At 38.4% G+C, this 18538-nt stretch overlaps 1 protein-coding gene across 1 annotated transcript; it reads right to left on the bottom strand.

The window, feature by feature from the left end:
- Nucleotides 1-762: 762 nt before the first annotated feature.
- LOC104457987 (transient receptor potential cation channel subfamily V member 6-like) lies at nucleotides 763-10504 on the bottom strand (the record flags this gene model as incomplete). The annotated part of the gene is made up of 8 exons (XM_010072928.1): nucleotides 763-849; nucleotides 1185-1397; nucleotides 6582-6728; nucleotides 7637-7812; nucleotides 8031-8129; nucleotides 8673-8813; nucleotides 9751-9873; nucleotides 10407-10504. Coding segments are annotated over 8 exons (1084 nt in total), but the record flags the coding sequence as incomplete, so codon positions are not given.
- Nucleotides 10505-18538: the final 8034 nt, after the last annotated feature.

Here is an 18538-nt window from a genome sequence, read left to right as displayed (position 1 = left end):
AAGCCTCCACCATGGCTCACCTGAGAGTCTGTCTTCTCAGGAGCCGATAAAAGACCTGTGGTGGAGAGGGAAACAGGATTTTGAGAAAGATGGCTATGCAGACACTTCGGTCAGTGAAGGGACGTCAAGAGGAAGGAGGGACCCTGGAATTTCCCCTGCAGCGTGGTGGAGATTCATGGTGACGCACGGTTTGTCCCTTGGTGCAGCCCATGAGAAGATGCAGCCGTGGAGGACCCCACGTTGCAGCCGAGCAGTCATTGAAGGACTGTGGCCCTGTGTGGGAAGGACTCACACTGGAGCAGTTTTGAGAAGGACTCTCCTGTGAGAAGGGACCCCACGCTGGAGCCAGGACAGACTGTGAGGAGCCCTCCCCTGAGGAGGAAGGAGCGGGGACTGACTGCACCCCCCATTCCCTGCCCCCCTGAGCCGCCGGCGGGGAGAAGGTACAGAACAAAGCCCTTGAGTTTTGGGAAGGAGGGAGGGGTGGGGGAGAAGTGCCTTTTTAAGATGTGGTTTCTCTCTCTTTGTATCTTGCTTCTTGTTGTAAATAGTTAATAACTTCAATTATTTTTTTTCTTCCCAAGTCGTGTCGGTTTCTTGCCCATGACCCTAAGTGGTCAGTGAAACCCTCCCTGTCCCTGCCTCAGCCCACCAGGTGTTTAACAAAGGACTGACCCTGTGGTCTTTCTAAACTACGACAATCTAATAAGTAAAATCTGTCTTGATTAAACTTGAGACTATATAGTTCACTGTTTCTCTTACCTCAAGGATCAAAATTACTACAGCTCCAATGACTGTGATCAGCTCCCCCACCAGCCTCAGCTCATCCTCATATGTCACATATGATTCCTGGAAAAATATATAAAAAAAAAAAGGAGTGAAAGGAAGTAAAAATAAAATTTAAAGGGATAGAAAGGGAATTAAAAAAGAGTATGGGGAAAAAGAAGGCCCACTGTTAGTGTAATAAACATGAATAGGTCTGGCGAGGCCACAGGATCCATCCCAGTCCAAGCAACAGAGAACAGAGCATACCCAATGTTCCTCACTGACAAAGATCAGAAAGAGAGAAGAAGGATAGGTGCAACAGATGGCAGCCGGGAAAGACTTGGACTTTCCAGTTAAGCAGGTTAGATTGAAATTGCCCAGTGCTGCCTATAGGGCCCTGACTCCTATAGACACAGTACCTGCAGCATTTTCTGGACATAGATTGTATTGTCTCTGCTGTTTGTTTTGTTGCCTGTTCGGGGTTTCAGTGGTCGGTAGACGCAGCACATAGTGAAGCAGACCATGTAGAGTACATAGAACAAAGCCAGGAAACAGAAATAGTGACGACCATACATATTCCACTTCAGGCTCACCAACTCCTTCACAGGTGTTAGGTCCAAGATCTGGCGTGCCTGAGAAGGATAGAAAGAAAGAATTAATTTCCATAGGACTTTAGTTTATAAGCATCATTCACACTGTTTCCTGGGAGAGTGTAAACTCTCACTTACTCTATTCAGCATTAGAAAGCTGAATTTATTTTGCAAAAGTGGAATGTTCAAATGTGTTTGGATTTCCTCAGTTTGCCAGTAAGGAGCTTTGAAAAAAAGGTAGAAAGTACATCGTGCAGAGAACAGCTTTTGAGTATCAGTGGGAAGTGCAAGAGAAGTATGTTAGATACTGGAATAAGTTTGTTGTCTGTGGAGGCCTGAAAGCATATAAACACTTGAGACAGACTTATGATTTAGGCCCATGGATGCAAATATATGAGGATGTGTTACATAAAATAAGAGGTATTACAATTAATCTGTTATTATTATTATTATTATATTAAGATAATTTATATATTAGGAGTGGGCTAACTTTACAGTATCAGAAAGTTTATAAATCCTGTGAAATCTAAGGATGCAAATACATACAAAACTACTTCAATTCATTGATTTTCTTTTGCTGTACCTGGAATAAATTTTGAGGAATATTTTATGTTAAGCAAGAGAGTACAGTGCACTTTATAGACAGATATTCTCCTGTATGCAAAATATACATAATTATTAGAACATGGAATTGAAAATAAAATAATTCTTGTGAAATTCTCTTAGATTTTGTTATACAAATTGGAGTTCTGCTTTTACACATATAAATTAACATTGATTTTACAGGAATTTCTATCAACTTCAATTCCATTTGTGGAAACTTTTAATCTCTTAGGAAACATATCAAAAAGTCCTTTAGATCGTTAGCTTTCTTTGAAAAATTGACACTGACATTACCTTCATTTAGCAGACAACTGAGAAGACTCTGGAAAAATTTCCAAAGTTCCTTTGTTTCTGTCTAAATCCAGTCTGTTAATGGACTCTATTTTCAAAAGTTTTCACCATTCAGCTATTGTGATAAAAACTGCAGTATACTCATAGTGAAATATACTGTGAAAAAAAAACCAAAAACAAAACAAAACAAAAAAACCCCAGGTTTTTTCAGCTTATTTCCTTTAGATTATTTATATTATATTCAAAGTTTGTGTCCTTCATTTTAGAATCTCAGTGGTGCCGCTCAAATGTATGTAGAAGTTCACATACATTTCCAGGAACAAACAGAAGCTTCAGTGAGCATCTTGCATGATACGAAAAACAGTACCACTGCATAAGCTGGGGTTGTGTTTCTATCAAAGATCTGCATATATCCCTACATACTGTGTAGATGAGGAATTCTATACAAAAAGAAAGCTTCATCAAAAAAAGGTGAGACTACAGTTTGAAAAGTGACAAAGAGGCTCTATTAAAAGTAAGAGTGGCGGAGGTATGAGCAATGGAGGGAAGAATCCTCTCCTATTACAATTCCATTTCAAAAACTAACAGGAAGAACCCAGAAATTTCTCAAGTTCCACCCTGGCTGATCTGGTTGATTTGCACACATGCATATAAAGGATGAAGAAAATAGAGTGAGATAATATTGGAAAAAAAAATTCAACATCTTTTCCTCTGTTGAACATTGCTAATCTATGCCTCTGAGTGAATCTATTGATTTGCTGCTGGGATGACAACTATAAAACTTGGAAAGATCAATGTCACTCCACTGTTTTCCTAGGGCAAGATGAAACTGTGGCTACATGAACTGTCTGACAAATGTAATTATGTCTTCCTACAAACTTTGCTTCATCTATGTCCTTAGAGTTTCACTACTACAAGTAATGCCATCTCATAACTTTAGGCACCTAAAGGAGGTATCTTTATTAGTGATGTAGTTATCCTAAGGTTTCTCTCCTTGTAGGCAGTAGTGTCCTACTGACTGCCATTCAGCTCACCTAAGATCTGCATTGCTCTCTGGAGATACTTAGCCCCTTGCATTTCTCTCTCAACCACATGTGAAACTGTATTCCTTAATTAAATACCTCACCTGGTGACAAAAATTAGATGGGATGAATCTAGGCCGAATGCACCTCGTTAGCTTAATTTGGCCAATATGAACACACAATATTGTGTGCAAAAAAGCAATCACTCTCAAGCTCACCCAAAACCAGACAGTCTGCTTAGTAAACTAGTCTGTGAAGAAGGAATGAACCACATGGGAAAGATACTACTTTTAGGATGTAGTGCACTATTGGGATGTATTCAGCATCGTAGTGACAAGAACACTGTGCTGATATGAATAAAACGTAAGAGAGAATATTAGGGTCTTGTCATACTGAGTTATTTTGAAAAATTTGGCCCGTGATTCCCTAGTGGTCATAAACCACATAGAGTCCCACTGTGAGGAAGCATGTTCCACAAAAGTGACAAATGTTATTTTCAAAGTAGATGGATGATACTGACTCAGGTTATCATGGCCGCCAAGATCTGCAGTAGTTGAAGAGCTAAATCTCTACTTTGGAGTCAAATGGATCACCTTGAAGTATTTTCAAAACTGTTTGTTTGTTTGTCATTTTCATTCAGTTATAAGCCATATTCTGTTAAAGTAAAGCGAAGATATTTTGTTTGTTGGTGCCTTCAAGCCAAGAAAATCAGTGTAGAGTCTTTCTGTGTTTTTTTGTCATCTCATTATAACTCTTTAGGGTCCATTCCCAATCTGAAAAAAATCAGTATAGCTGAACTGAAGCTATAATTTTAATGGCTTCCTACAGTTGAAGAGCGAGCCTCTAGTTCTTTGTCTGTCTTCCCTATGTGGAAGCGTAATTTCTATTGATGTAAGTAGAATATGTAAATACTCAAAGCCTAGAAACAGGACTATGGCTCGTATGTTTATGAAGGATCAAAGTTTGCTTTGTAGGTCAAGGGGCTTGGTCTGTTCCAGAGGGAGTCAAAAGCAGTTAGATTCATGTACTTTAAGACAGTCAGTGTTACTTAATTTGCAGTTTCTCTACCTATAAAAAAGACAAGCATTTATTTGGCCATTCTCACAGAACATATGCAGGTTTCACATAAGCAATAAGCTACTTTTCCAAGAATCATTTCTGAGGTTGCCAACTGAGTGCCAAAATGTCAACAAAGCCTTTCTGTAAAAGGGAAAAAAGGCATATATATAATTGATTGGAAATTACCCTCAGTTCTGATGGCATCTTGAGGATAAAACTAAAGACTAACAACTGAAATTTATCCGATAAACTTTTAAATGTTTTTATTGTGTGTGGGAAAATAGAACTGAGGATGACAGAAGATTCCTGTTACTGCAGTAATACACATATTTTGTGTCACATGATTTAGCCTAAGAAAATAGGAATATTTTTCCAAATCAGATTAGTGCTTGTCTAAATCTCCATGGCTTATGTTAAAATAATTCATTTTAAGTTTCCGCATTATTGTCTGGGTGATACTTAATTGAATCATCTATCAAGCCTTCAGTTTCTGCTAGAAGACTGGTGCTTAGAGCATAAGTAGGACAAACAGGGTATACTTTACAGCTTTTTTATTAATTTGACCCACACATTTTATTAAATGCTTCTAGACCTACTTCCTAGTGTAATTTTTAGGGGACCACTGCAGTAAGCAAGAAGGACACATAAGTCAAAGTCACACGAGTGGGTTACTTTAAAGGAAAATTTCTTATTACACTCTAGATGTTCTCCTTTTGGAACACTGCTCTGTTTCCTCTAAGTCAGCCAAAGACAGATTGGATAAAGTGCAAGGAACCTTCAGTAAAGGGACATGACTCATGAATGGCCTAAGGAATATCCTAAAGGATCAAAAGCAAGTGGGAGATAATGAACCTAGCTAGATATCCTTAGGTGTTCTGTCTTGTGTAGAAGTCAGTATTCTAGAATTCTTGACATAAATGAGTAAATTTCATTTTCAAAAGGATTATATAAGTTTAGAAGCTTAGTATATTCTTTCTGTAGCTTAGTTCTGTTCGATTTTTTGCCACTTTTCATCCACTTAAAGGTCAGAAAATATATCGTAGTACCTATCTGAGTATGATCCCCCTTAATACAAGAGGAACCTGCTTCTGACTGGGGCCTAAAGATGCTTCCCTAGTCCAATACTAGAATGGGTGGGTACAATAGGATGTAAAAATTGCAGTTACTCATATGTAAGAGCATTCTGTAAAATAAAGAAATCATAAATATCTCATGGTATTTGGGGACATCTTATCCTATGAAATTAGAAGTCTTGAATCTACATGCACTATATGTTTTGGGAGAAGACAGAGGCACAATATTCTTTCTGTTAGGATTATGGTTTAGTCTTTTAGACAACTTTTAAGATTGTTCTTTTTTTTTTTTTTTTTGACATAGACTTCTTTCTCCTGAATTTCCATATGTATCTCCACATATAGACATTTACAGGATTTTAGATAAAAGCAAATGAGAGTTTTATTGACTTCCTTCACATTGTGCAAAGCTCTCCACTACCTGAAGCTTTTGTTAGAGCAGTTTGACTAAAATATTGATAGATGGAAATAATACAGAATGGATAGAATTGTGCTAATTAAAGTGTCTTCTGATTAATTTCCTGTTCTATTAGTATTATTTAAGGTGTTTACAACTGATAGAACAGTGTACCTTGAAAGCCTTAAGCATATCTATCTAAGCTTGCATTTACACTCTGCTGTTTTTATCTTAGTGATCCCTTTACAAGTTTTTGAGGCTACAGCAGAGATAATTTGCCTACTTTGTTTTGAGTCATAACCTGGACAAGTAATGTAATTAAATGAAGGGAAGAATAATAATGAATGGTTCTAGAATGCATTCCAGTTTAGGATTTCTGAACATAGTCATATTTCACAGGGACATTGTAATCAGTAATCAGTATCAGTTATAAAAAGCTACTATAGCTAAAGCTACTCTAGAGCTACTTGTTACTGATCTCTTTGAGCTTGGTGAAAGAGAGAGAACCCTTTACTGAATCACACACTGTCATTTCCTGTAGCTTGCTCATACTAAATTCTTTCAATCATGTACACATTTTACACCTCAGAACTGTGTCTAAAGCATCAGATGTATCCAGATCATTAACAAGCTGCTACAATTCATGTATTCCCTGCAGCACATGGTACAAAGTTCTTGCTTTACACGTAACATAAAAGAGCTTGAACCTTCAAACTCATAATTCTTCTCCTTTTATAATCACCATGATCTGCACATAGAAAGCATGTAGTGCCCACAGTACCTCTCTCTTCTTGGTTGAGACAATGAGCTCAAGGAAGGACTGATCTTCAGCCCAGGAGTCAATCTCTGTGAGATCGTAGAGCACAGTGGTTAAGGGACCAAAGGACCAGAGATTGTGCTTCCGTTTCTGCATAAGGTATTGAAACATCTGAGGAGAAAAGAACAGGGTGGAGGACATTAGAAGCTTTCCAGTATATAGTGTATTTGAAATGAAAACAAAAAAACCCTTAATTAAAACCTTAAAACCCCTTAATTACCATGTATTTTCCTTCAACTTGGTAGTTGTGGTTCTCACATCTCTCAGGAACAATTATGGCCCGTTAAGAAGTGGAAGAACTTTTTCTGACTCCCATTTGTTTATTAGCGCATGCTTGAGGTAAAGGATAAGTAATTTTTATTCTAAATTCTAACCAAATAGCTAAATCTATTTGACACCGTTATGCATCTTGACAACAGACTTCATACGGAATTATATGTTGATTATTAAAAAAAATAATTTTTTTTTACTCTTCTGCAAGTTATCAGGAAAGAGGTGTAGCAAGGGAAATGATCCTGTCCTTTGGGAGCCTACAGAAGAAATACTAGCCATCTTTGGCTTTTTTTAAGGGGAAGGGTGAGAGTTTACATTAAATATTGAGTTCTTGACTATGAACAGATGTCTGTGGATACCTGAAGAAGTTTCCTGTGTGTCATATTTAGGGTAATGAAATCTAGACAACAAAGACAATAATTTCAGTAAGCCTTCAGTTAGAGTAAAAAATTACTTGGCATGGATCTTTCTGTTAATATCTGTTTACCTCAAATGCTTCAGAAATAGGGTCAAAAGACCTATTCTTTAAGCATTCTTTTATTTCATTAGGATAAATAAATGTCTTATAAAGGTTTTCTGGTCCTATGAGACTTGTGGCAAACAAAAAAAAAAAAAGAGGATTTGTTATGTATTTTCTATCTACTAAGAACATGAACAAACTCGCTTGGTCTGGATGATGTTGTTTTAAGTTCTCTGTTTCTGAATAACCTTTTTTATATGGAGGTAACTGTGTCACTTAAACTCACCACAGTGTTGCCCTCAACTCCAGCCAGTTTGAATGGAGTAAGGCCCTCGTTATTAGCAATCAGCTCAAGTGATCCTGGTCCCTCTTTGTTCCTGTCGTAGGAAAGTATCAGGCTGTACATGTGGCAGGCAAATGTCTTATTAGGTTGGAGAACGAGGATGTGAAGAACAGTGTTACCTATGAAGGAAGCAAACCTGATAAAGTATATGGAACAGTCCAGCCCTGTGCAAAGACTGGCAATTGACTGATGCTGTTAAGAGTGGCTTTCATTTTCCTCACATCCCTCATCCCACAGTTGTTTGTAATGAGAGAAAATCTGCATGTGCAGATGTCAGAGTCTGATTTAAAGTGTCCAGATCCACTGAATGCAATTCTCTAGGCACCACAGCACATACCCAGATAATCTTGAGCTCTAATGTCAGCTCCATTTTCAATGAGCAACTGTACAATTTCCTCGTTTCCCACACAGGCAGCAAATGATAAAACATGCTGTCCTGCAAAGAAAGGAAAGGGGAGAAACAACATTAAGGCCCCAGGAGGCAGAAGAGGTTGAAGCATGCTGAGGGAAAGCTATCCATGCTATGATGCCAGAAGTTGTGAAAGGAAGATTTACTTCAAGTAACCTGTAAATTTCCTGTCCCACTCCTCATCCTACTCAGAAAGGAAAAGAAGACTTACCCCACACAACACCAAAAGGAAGAAGAATTATTTTCAGATTGTCTTCATAAGAAGGTTGACAAGTAAGTTGCAGTATATGCTGCTAGCAAGAAATCAAATTATTACTCTTATGCTATATATATTTTTGTATACATGCAAACATATAAAATGTGTATGATTTATATATTTATATTTATGTAGCATTTATATACTCAGATGGATTCTTACTGTCTGCTAAAAGGTGTGTGATTGATTACACCTGGAGACAGGAGCCTCTGCTTATCCAGTTTAGATGGGGACTAAAGCAAGACTCCCTTATATTCCCTCATCAGCCTGCTGGTTCCCTCCCACAGCAGCAAGGGGAGAACATAAGTCTGTACCAAAATAGAGAAGATTCTGGGAGCTGTGCCTGAAGAAGTGCCCAGTGGCCTGTGCTGTGCAGGCATTGGCCCCTCTCTTGAGTAAAGCCTTCACCAAAGTGATGTTCTGGTTCATTGCTGCAATGTGGAGAGCTGTCTGCCCTGTAAGACACAGAAGTAAAACCTTGCCTTGAAGAAAGCAACTTCAGGCTGATCAGTAGCCTACAGTTCACATTTCATTCATGGTAAATCCAAGTTTTTTGTAACTGCATCCGTAACAGCTGTATGATTTAGCTTTGAAGTTAGCCCTGTTTTGTGCAGAAGGTTGGACTACAGATATTCCAGAGATCCCATTCTATTTAAACCTTTTATGAATTCATGAAAACTGACTTTACAATCTGCCAAAAAAACCCAACAGGATGCACTTTCTAGATTTTTTTCTTGGGGGAACAAGACTTGCCACACTTCCAGGAAGCACACTGAAAGCTCATGTCTCTCAGAAAGGACTATGCTTTCCTTCATGGGACATGAAGGCCAGTGCAGGACAAAGCTCCAAAAGAACACTTGCTCTAATCCATCAGAGCAGGCATTAGAATTTCTAAAACCCCATCATTATTATTTTAGTGGTTTCAGGATTCTGTCTGGCATTTCTGTGTAGTCAATCAGAACCATTCTTTAAGAAGCTGGCTCAGAGTCTAGACTCAAAAATCAGTGGCCACATTTGCTTTCAATTCCTTTTCTTTGTCAGCCAAAGAACGATATTTTTCTCCTTACAGAGGAGATCAGGTAGTTGCCTTTGTTACACATGATTATGTCAGAAAGCAAACTGTGCATACCCTTGCAATCCCACTATAGCCAGCAGGCCCACCTTTGGTTAAGGGTTTGTCAGCTACATGTTTGCACATGTATGTACTTGGGTTTTATATAATTCCACCTTCCACAAATGGTCGGGAGCCATTTGTATGTCAGTTTTGCTATGCAACTGTTTAGCAATATGTTGAACCAGGAACTGTATAAGCCACTTTTCTAAAGGTACAGGTAGTACTTCCTCCCTTCCCCTGCAGAGAATCCAGCCCATCCCCATTCCCTGAGATGTTACCCTCATAGAGCTCTGATGTCATTCTCTCATTGACAAGCTCAGGAACTGCTTCCATCAGAGTAACTGCAGCCTCCACATTATCATACAAGGCAGCTACATGAAGGGCGGTTTCCCCCACTGCACCTAAAAGCAGTAGGAGAAGAATGTGAGTCATCTAGACATTCAACTACATGGGACAAAAGCAGAAATGGATTTATTGGGGTGGAGAATCATGGGAGTTCTAGGTCTTCCTTGGGTCCTGCCAGGTGCCACCTCATCATATGACACCGTAGCAACCACATAACTGCATAGTCTCTGTCCTTCACCCCATCAAAACTTTGAAAGCTGAATAGAGACTTCAGGTGTCTGTAAGTGACAGCAGACTTAGCTATGAAGTGAATGAGGACACAGCCCTGGCTACCTTCCACAGTAAGCCACCTCCCTCAGCCACACTAGAAAAAAAGGCCTATTCAAGCTGTAAATCTCTGATCTTCACTATTCCTGATGACCTCTCCAAGTTAGAAAACTCACTTTGTTGCAAAGCTGCTGACATACAGTTAAGTAGTTTGAATCTGCTAATGCAAATGCTTTAGCAAACTAACAAATATACTACTCTACTTTTTGTAGAAGGTTCTTGCCTTCCACAGAAAGCCTTTTGTCACAAATAATTGAGTTACCTCTCTGATAGATATCACATGTTCTGTCAGTGAGAAGTTTCCTAATGGCTGGGAGGTTGTTCTCTTTGGCAGCCTGGAGGAGTGGGGATTCCCAGATCCTGTAATCAAGAAAAAGTTATTGGTAAGAAACAAAGTCAAATACACGGTGCCTCTCTCCAGAGCAAGCATGGCCTTTACTTGAGACAATATGTATCTTCAACATTTTCACTGAAATATCAGTAATGCACACCTACCATTTGAAGTATTTCTTGAATGCAAAAAAAAAGGACTGTCAAAAGCAGACAAATGCACGGCTGACAACCCAGGTAGTTCATAATCTCTTGATTTACTGACGCTTAACCATAAGGTGGCAGCAGAGGGAAAGAAAGGAGAAACGAATAACCAAAATCTTTCTTGTTTATATAACCCACATTTTGATGCACAGAAGATAGGGAATGATGGGTGATTTGATACCCCTCCTGATAGTAGACTAGTTGTCTCAGAAGCCAGAAAAAGCTAGTAGTTTTTCACACAGCACAATAAATTTAAAAAGGGTCAGCATCTGAATTATTCCCGTAGTGAATGGAAAAGAAAAAGTACAAACAGGAATTCCCCCTGTGTCACAGCAACGCTTCGTATGGTATAATTAAAAGAATGAGCTCTGAAGTGTAGATCCTCATCATACAAATTTATAAGGAAAAATCTGAAAGCTTAGCTATACTATTTTTTTTTATCTGATGCTGAGAAAGTTGAAATCATTGACAACTGAAATGTATGCGTGTCCTAAGAAAGTATGCCATTGAACAAGTTCCAGACTGAATGGTTCACTTATAGGTGAAGAATGCTCTTGGGTCTTCCATGAGGCTCTGGGTTATTTGAATAGATCCTGTGGGGCTGATGAAGAATTTACAAGTACAGTCACTAAACTTCACTACAGCAAGGTCCTTTGATGCAAACAGTAGTTTAAGGTAGGTGATTCTCCCCCTCCACTCTGCTCTGGTAAGGCCGTACCTAGAGTCCTGTATCCAGTTCTAGGCTCCTCAGTACCAAAGTCATGTGGACATACTGGAGAGAGTTCAGCAAAGGGCTACAAAGATGATTATGGGACTGGAGCATCTTTCATATGAGGAAAGGATGAGAAAGCTGGGACTGTTTAGCCTGTAGAGGAGAAGGCTCAGGCAGGGTTCTTATCAATATGTGTAAGTACCTGAAGGAAGGGTGCAAAGAGTTACCTGCAATGCCTGCTTGCTCAGCATCCAAATAAGCTTTGCCAACATTTAAAATCATGAGTTGGACACTCAACAATCACCAAAAAAAAAAAAAAAAAAAAAAAAAAAAAAACCCAAAATCTACTAATTTGGGGTAAATTTTTTGTTATCATCAAGTATTTTCAGATTTATCTTTAAATTTGTAAAAAGTGTTTTGGGTGGAGTTTTTTTATTTTTGTTTCTACACAAATAAATCTGAGTAGCCCAAGTTCAGGAGCTAAACATTTAAGGGGAAGAAAGATCCTCAAACCCAAAGAAACAGACTATGTCTCTTGAGTTTTCAGTATGAAATAGAAAGAGATTCTTTTCTCCAAATAGGATAAATTCAGTTTTAGATCTCTGTTCAGATGATATGTGAGCCAGCACAGGCAGGACACAGGAACAACCACAAAACCACAGATGAAATGCAAAGAGTAAATTTAGTCTTGTTACCTTGCCAACTGTGGGATTCCTGAAGCAGCACCCAGGCAGAGGCACACAAGCGGGGACACAGGTACCACAGAGCTTGGTCCATGTTAAAGGGTCACTGAACCTGCTGCTCTCACCTGTATGTCAAGGGACTCACGCAGGCGTCGTTTACCACTTTGCTTTGACCTTTCCCAAAGCAGAGAAGGAATCTCAAGCATGTTTGATGGGGTCCCTCTAAGTCTGCCACGGGCCTATGTTATCTAAACACAGATGTTCTGCTTGTCAAACACACAAGACTAAACAATGATTAGTATGATATATGTGTTTTTCCACACCTCAGCTGCAAGTCTCTTGAGTGCGTTTACAATCCTTCTCATTTTTTTTTTCTTTTTATCTCACCTCTGCTTTCTTGTAGTACAGATATTAATTTGTTCTTATCTAGCATGGCTCAGGTCAAACTGTAAAGTGTGATGTGGAATAAGTCTAAGGAATACAGTAGAACAATGACAAGTTCAAACTGATATGAATAAGTAGAACATCAGCCCTCATTTTCCTACCAGCCCCAGTCTGTCTTTTACTGCAATCTAACAACCACCAACAGACTGTATGTTGGTCTCACACACACACAGAAAGAAAAAAAAAAAAAAAGCACGTGGGACAAATACATTAGTCAACCACATACCTGGAGATATATTCAATGCTTTCTCCTTGTGGTGTCCCAGATTTCTTCCTTGTATTCTGGTATTAGTTACAAGATTTTGGGTTTACAGTTTATAGGGCAAATAAAAATAAAGCAATAGGCATTTTGCATTAAGTTCTAACACTGATGTTATATATGAATATAACAATGTCCTATTATGAACAACAGAATCTTGAAGAAACAAAAATATCTGATATGCCATTATCTCTGCATGTAATCCACCTGCAACATATGAGTTCACCGCACCTTTATAGCAGAAAAATACTGACACATTTGAGATAATTTGGGGGGATAAAGCAAAACAAAGAGAAGTACCAGAATTATGCAGATAAATAGGAATCATTTGAACAAGTGTAAATTAATGGGCGTAGACTACAAGTAAAAAAAGCATAACTGAACATTACATTTATCATTCCATAAAAGGAGTATTTCCTGTCAGCAGCAGCACCCCTTTATCTAAGTCACTAGAAACTAGACTAGAAAAACGCTAAACAATAGAGGAGAAATAAATTCAGAATACAAAGAACCACCCTGAAGAAACCAGGGAGCTCTTCTGAGATACTTTTATGTGTCTTTCAAACTCTTAGCATTACTGCTTTGAGATGTATTCATTCTTTAGCTTACACATGCATCAGTTGCATTAGTTGCTAATTACAAAAGAATTTGATAAGAACATTGCATCTAGGATCAGACCAATAGGAACAAAACAGAGAGGCACTCTCAGCAAAAGTTGTAAGATTCAATACCAGTGAAATAAGCTTGCCACCTCTGCCATTATTTTGGCTGAGAAAGACTCTGTGTTCCTGGAGAATGTAAGTTTCAGAAGCAGGAAGTGGGAAGGAAGTGGGGTTTCAATAGTATAAACAATGCTACAATTAATATGTTGATGCTTTACTGGGTAGGCCCTTATCCCTCAAATGACCTGAGAGAGGAGGAAGGATTGAATGAGAGACAATGTGGGAGGACACAAACACAATGCCTTTCTCACAAAATTCTCCAAAGCCCTTGTAAACAGCTAGTTAAATGACAAGCCTGCTAAGAGGGAGACACCTAATAACTACTATATTCAGCTTTCAGAAATTTAAGGCAAAATTGTCAAACATTTCTACTGATCGTAGGAATCTCCAACTGGACTTAAGGAACCAGAGATCCCAAGCCAAACAGCAAACTGGTGAAGAACCGGGAATTGTTGGTAAATGTCGTGGCGCACTGCCTCAGATGCCTCAAAGGTCCATGACTTCCATGTTTATACCATGTGCTTTTACTCTCATTTGGTTTTCTGTCCCATAATTGGGGAAACATTTTGCTCTCATTTAAAATATACCATTATAATTAGCAATTCATTTTTTAATACATTACAGCATTGTGCTGAGCATATAAATGTCAATTACTAGGTGAGACAAATTCACTAACCTGAAAAATAAAACAGTCACCTGAATCTTGAACATTCAAAACATTTTAATTTCATTATCTTCTGCATATTTAACCATTTTTTTTCCTGGCCCATTGAACACAGCATGAATTTTATATTTTGCAACTCTAGTTGCTGTGTGTCAAAGCAGCAGCATGTAAAGTCCCTTAACAGAGATGCCTACAGTAGGTGCTTAGTTTCCATAAAGTACCATTATGTCACTGGAAGGAGAAGGTGGCTTTCAGAGAATGATTCAGCAGAGACCTATTCAGAAACTCAGAAGATAATTCAGTACTTCAGAGTTAAGCTCCTGTTCTAAATCATTCTCTTCATCAGCTATTGCATCAAGGGACACTGAGCTCCTAATTTAACCAGTTAAGTTAGGTCTGTAACAACTGATGTTGCCTTATAGGATCAGTTCAGGATAAGCACAGCTACATAGCTAACCAGTTGTTCTGCTAGGCAATGAAAACCACAATGGTATCCACCTGGAAGTGTTCCTGGGTTCCTTCTACTGAGCTAAGGAAAGTAGCTGTGTTGAGGCACTTAGTAAACCTTGATCATGCATTACTATCAGTCAGTTTTCTTAACAGATGATTCAATGATATGCTCAGGAAGCTGTGAGCTGTTCTTCAATATAGGTGAGGACAAAATCAGGAACACCCAAAAATCCATTGTGAAACAAAGAGAAGATAGAATGTAGGTCAGATTCTGACTGAAGGAGTCATGTAAGACAGTTTTAAACAAGGCTGAGGATTTCACAAGTTATTTCTGCTGGTAATATGTACCCTTTTGGATTTACAGCTTCTTAAGCACTTATTTTGGAGTGCAACCTGCTCATTGCACTTATGAAGAGATAAAGAAGGCAAAGACAAGTCCATAACTCTTAACTCTGTTATAAAAAAAAGAATTTGGATTTATAGGGTTATTATTTTAAAACAAGGAAATACATTAAGCATGTGAACTATATGGACAGCAACCAATCTGAAGCTGCTTTTTCAAATCTGAGCTCATCAGAGGTGCAGCAAAGCATCTCTTTCTCCTCTTTCCTTCCCTTCTCAGATTCTACTACTTGAGTCATTCACTGTGTGTAATTTTCCTATTGTTTGCTCTAGTTTAAGGTTGGCATCTGCTAGCTTCATTCTTTATCCTCATAGCTATATCATTTACTGAGCATGTAAAGCAATTGTTTCCGAGCTATAAATTAATTAGCAGGATATTATTTCAGCTTTCTTTTCTTTCCTTGTTGTGCTGTTCAGAATAGCCATGCTCAGTGCTCCATCAGGTAATTGCCAAAGGAGATTCATCTTCTCCCTTCATTCTGCTAGGATGTTTATGTAATTGTGTGCAAGACTTCAGGAGAGCAGAGGAGTGATCAGAGGAAGCTAACCAGCCAGAAAGAGGATCGATGCAATCATGTAATAAGATGATAAAGAATGAGTTAGGAAGTAATAGCACAAAGTGAAAAGGAGACAAATAACAGGGGTTGGACAATCAACGCAGGAACAGAGTCAACAAATTTCTTCAGCACGAACAGCAAGACTCAGCAAATTAACTGGAAACTCTTGTGCGTATGTGTTGAAGCTCATTCAGCTGACAGTAAACAGAGCTTCTCTGGAAATAAATTAAACAGGTTACTGATTGCCGATGCAGACAAGAAACTGATAGGGAAGTCTTATCCCTTCAGACATTTAGCTACCTACCACACTAAGCAATCTTGCTCACTGGCTTCTGGAGGGGCAATCTCCTTGCATTAATATTTTTTTTTAATTCTGCATCTGAGACCATCCTAAGAATAGTCTCACACTAGTACTGGATTAACAGTTCAGCAGATGTTAGTCATTATTTATTATCACCGAGTGATTAATAAAACAATTTTTTTTTCTCTGAAGCATAACCTCATCCTGCATCAAAACTTCCAACCATCTTCAATAGGAATTTTCTTGCATTTTTATTCTAGGTTGCCTTCCTCACATTGTGTCTAATTAGTTTTCTCTAACAACTTTTTAATTTAGGGGGTTTTTTGTCAGAGCACAAATTTCATCTTCACAAAGAAACCTATAGCCAAGTTTATGAAGGCAAATGGCTTCCTAAATCTAGGAGCCTAAGTCACGTGTTAGGCACTCAGGTCAGATGTGTATGTCTGTTTTAGATCTCTGTTCAGATGATATGTGAGCCAGCACAGGCAGGACACAGGAACAACCACAAAACCACAGATGAAATGGAAAGAGTAAATTTAGTCTTGTTACTTTGCCAACTGTGGGATTCCTGAAGCAGCACCCAGGCAGAGGCACACAAGCGGGAACACAGGCACCACAGAGCTTGGTCCATGTTAAAGGGTCACTGAACCTTTTTTTTTAAGGAGCCTTTTTTCCCATTATTAGACTCAAAACTTCCATTAGGATGATGGTGTAATAACATAAGAGAAGACCAGAAATGCTGCCAGTGATGCCTCTAACTTTATTTTACGTGGAGCAGCAGTTTCCAACAGGCTGATCTTGACTACGCAGAAGCACTGCTATTGATACATATTACAAATGAAGTGGTCGAACTGGGAGCTGGCATCTTTATTTCCCTGTCACATTTGGGAGTAAAGGAACCAGTTAATACTGACACACACTGTGGATTTTAAGACAGGACAGTCCTTAAATTAATTTGTCGACTGAAAACTCAGCAATGTTGCTTAGACGGATGAACAGCAAAACTATAGTGACATCTCTCATTCCACCACCAGCTTGAGAAAGATTTGTCTAGAAGCAGAAGGCTCTGTGTCCCTGTACAACTCTTAAGCAACTTGGTTTAATAGCATTAGGCTGAGCTACTTTTTATTTGTGGCATGTTTGTTTTCAGGGTGAGCAAAGAACTTCGCTAATATCTCTGTGAGAGTAAAGAGCTACAAAAGAATTTGGAAACTAAGGGGGATATAAAGTTTTTATTGTGACATGATTGAAATGACCGTAACTCTCTGCCAGCTACGCAAATTGTCCCAAGCACCTCTAATGCATTATTTCTCATAGCACAGATTTCTATAGTCAATTGATGTGAAAAAATGCTTTGTTGTGGGTTTTTTGGGTTTTTGTAAATGTACCACACAAGTTAAATGTTTTATTGTCATTAGAAGCCTCAGACATCCTGTAAAGGCCAGGTGATACCACTAATCACTAAGCAGCAGGTGTGAGAGAGAAGAAACACACAGAGGAGAAATTATTTATCAAAGTTATAGAGGCAGGTAATAGCAGAAGGAAAAATATAACATAATTGTCTTGGATCCATGTACTCACTTGCTCTTAGTTATTTTTTATGAACAGTGCAATTCTCATATGGTGGAATTTCTAAAATTACATGCTAGGGAGATTTTGCTCACATTTCCTTAGAACCTCTTACAGTGAAAACCAGATTAAAATAAAAAATAAATCAAGCAACAGCTCACATAATTTCTGAAAGATCTATTAGACTGTGACAGGCATGTGATTCCTCTTCACTTCTATCAGGCCTAAATTTTCATAAATGTGTCTTTTTTTTCCCCATGATTATGAGCTATGTTGAGTTTTTGTGTTCATATGTTCTAAGCTATGTAGATCCCAGAGGTTGCTTCCAAAGATAATTCTAGAAAGGATATAAGAGATCTGACCACTGTCCCTGGGACTCCACACTGCGCTACAGGCTGTTTAGAAAGGAGAGTCTTGAACAGAAAGAAAACAGCAGAATAAGGCAAAATAAACTCAAAGTCCTCTTTAATATTAGGAGATAGTATCACATTTTCTGGACTTGGATGTCCCTTTGGGAAATGGTTTACAGTGCAGTTAAGGCAAAGAAATCCCTTGCTGTGAGTAACGCTGAGATCAACAACCAAAAAGACTCAAAGAACTATTACACATGAAGAAAGAGAAGGAACAGCAATTCCAGTGAAGGTGATAATTACCAAAACAGTTAGCTTTCTGGTGTTATCATCAGCAGTTGTAGGTCAGGAAAAAGCATTTTCTTCTCTTGTAGACTTTCTCTGTGCAGTCAGAGCACACTAGCTGAATAGTAACAAATTTACCACAGGCTTTCAATAAGATAATAATAGAATTCATTTCCTTCTTATTACTGTATGTATTGCAGTACCAATAACACTAAGAAGAACTAAAGCTGAAGCCACAACACTGCAATTGCACAGAATATAATGACAGGACGAAGTAAAAGCCGTCTTGGCTTATAGCAGTGTTTCCACAAAAGCAAAAGTTCCCATACAGAAGTCACCACTGAATGTTTTCCCATTATGTTTTTCTCTCCATACATAATTAAGAATATGAAAGCAATAAAACTGATTCCAGTCCTCTGAAAAATGTTAATTTTTGCAAGTGTAGAGTCTTGCATCTGGGCA

This window comes from Pterocles gutturalis, unplaced genomic scaffold, assembly GCF_000699245.1.
Source record: "Pterocles gutturalis isolate BGI_N339 unplaced genomic scaffold, ASM69924v1 scaffold41817, whole genome shotgun sequence".
Classification (NCBI taxonomy): Eukaryota; Metazoa; Chordata; class Aves; order Pterocliformes; family Pteroclidae; genus Pterocles; species Pterocles gutturalis.
The sequence above is the reverse complement of the archived record's forward strand: the minus strand, read 5'-3'. Positions and strand labels throughout refer to the sequence as shown.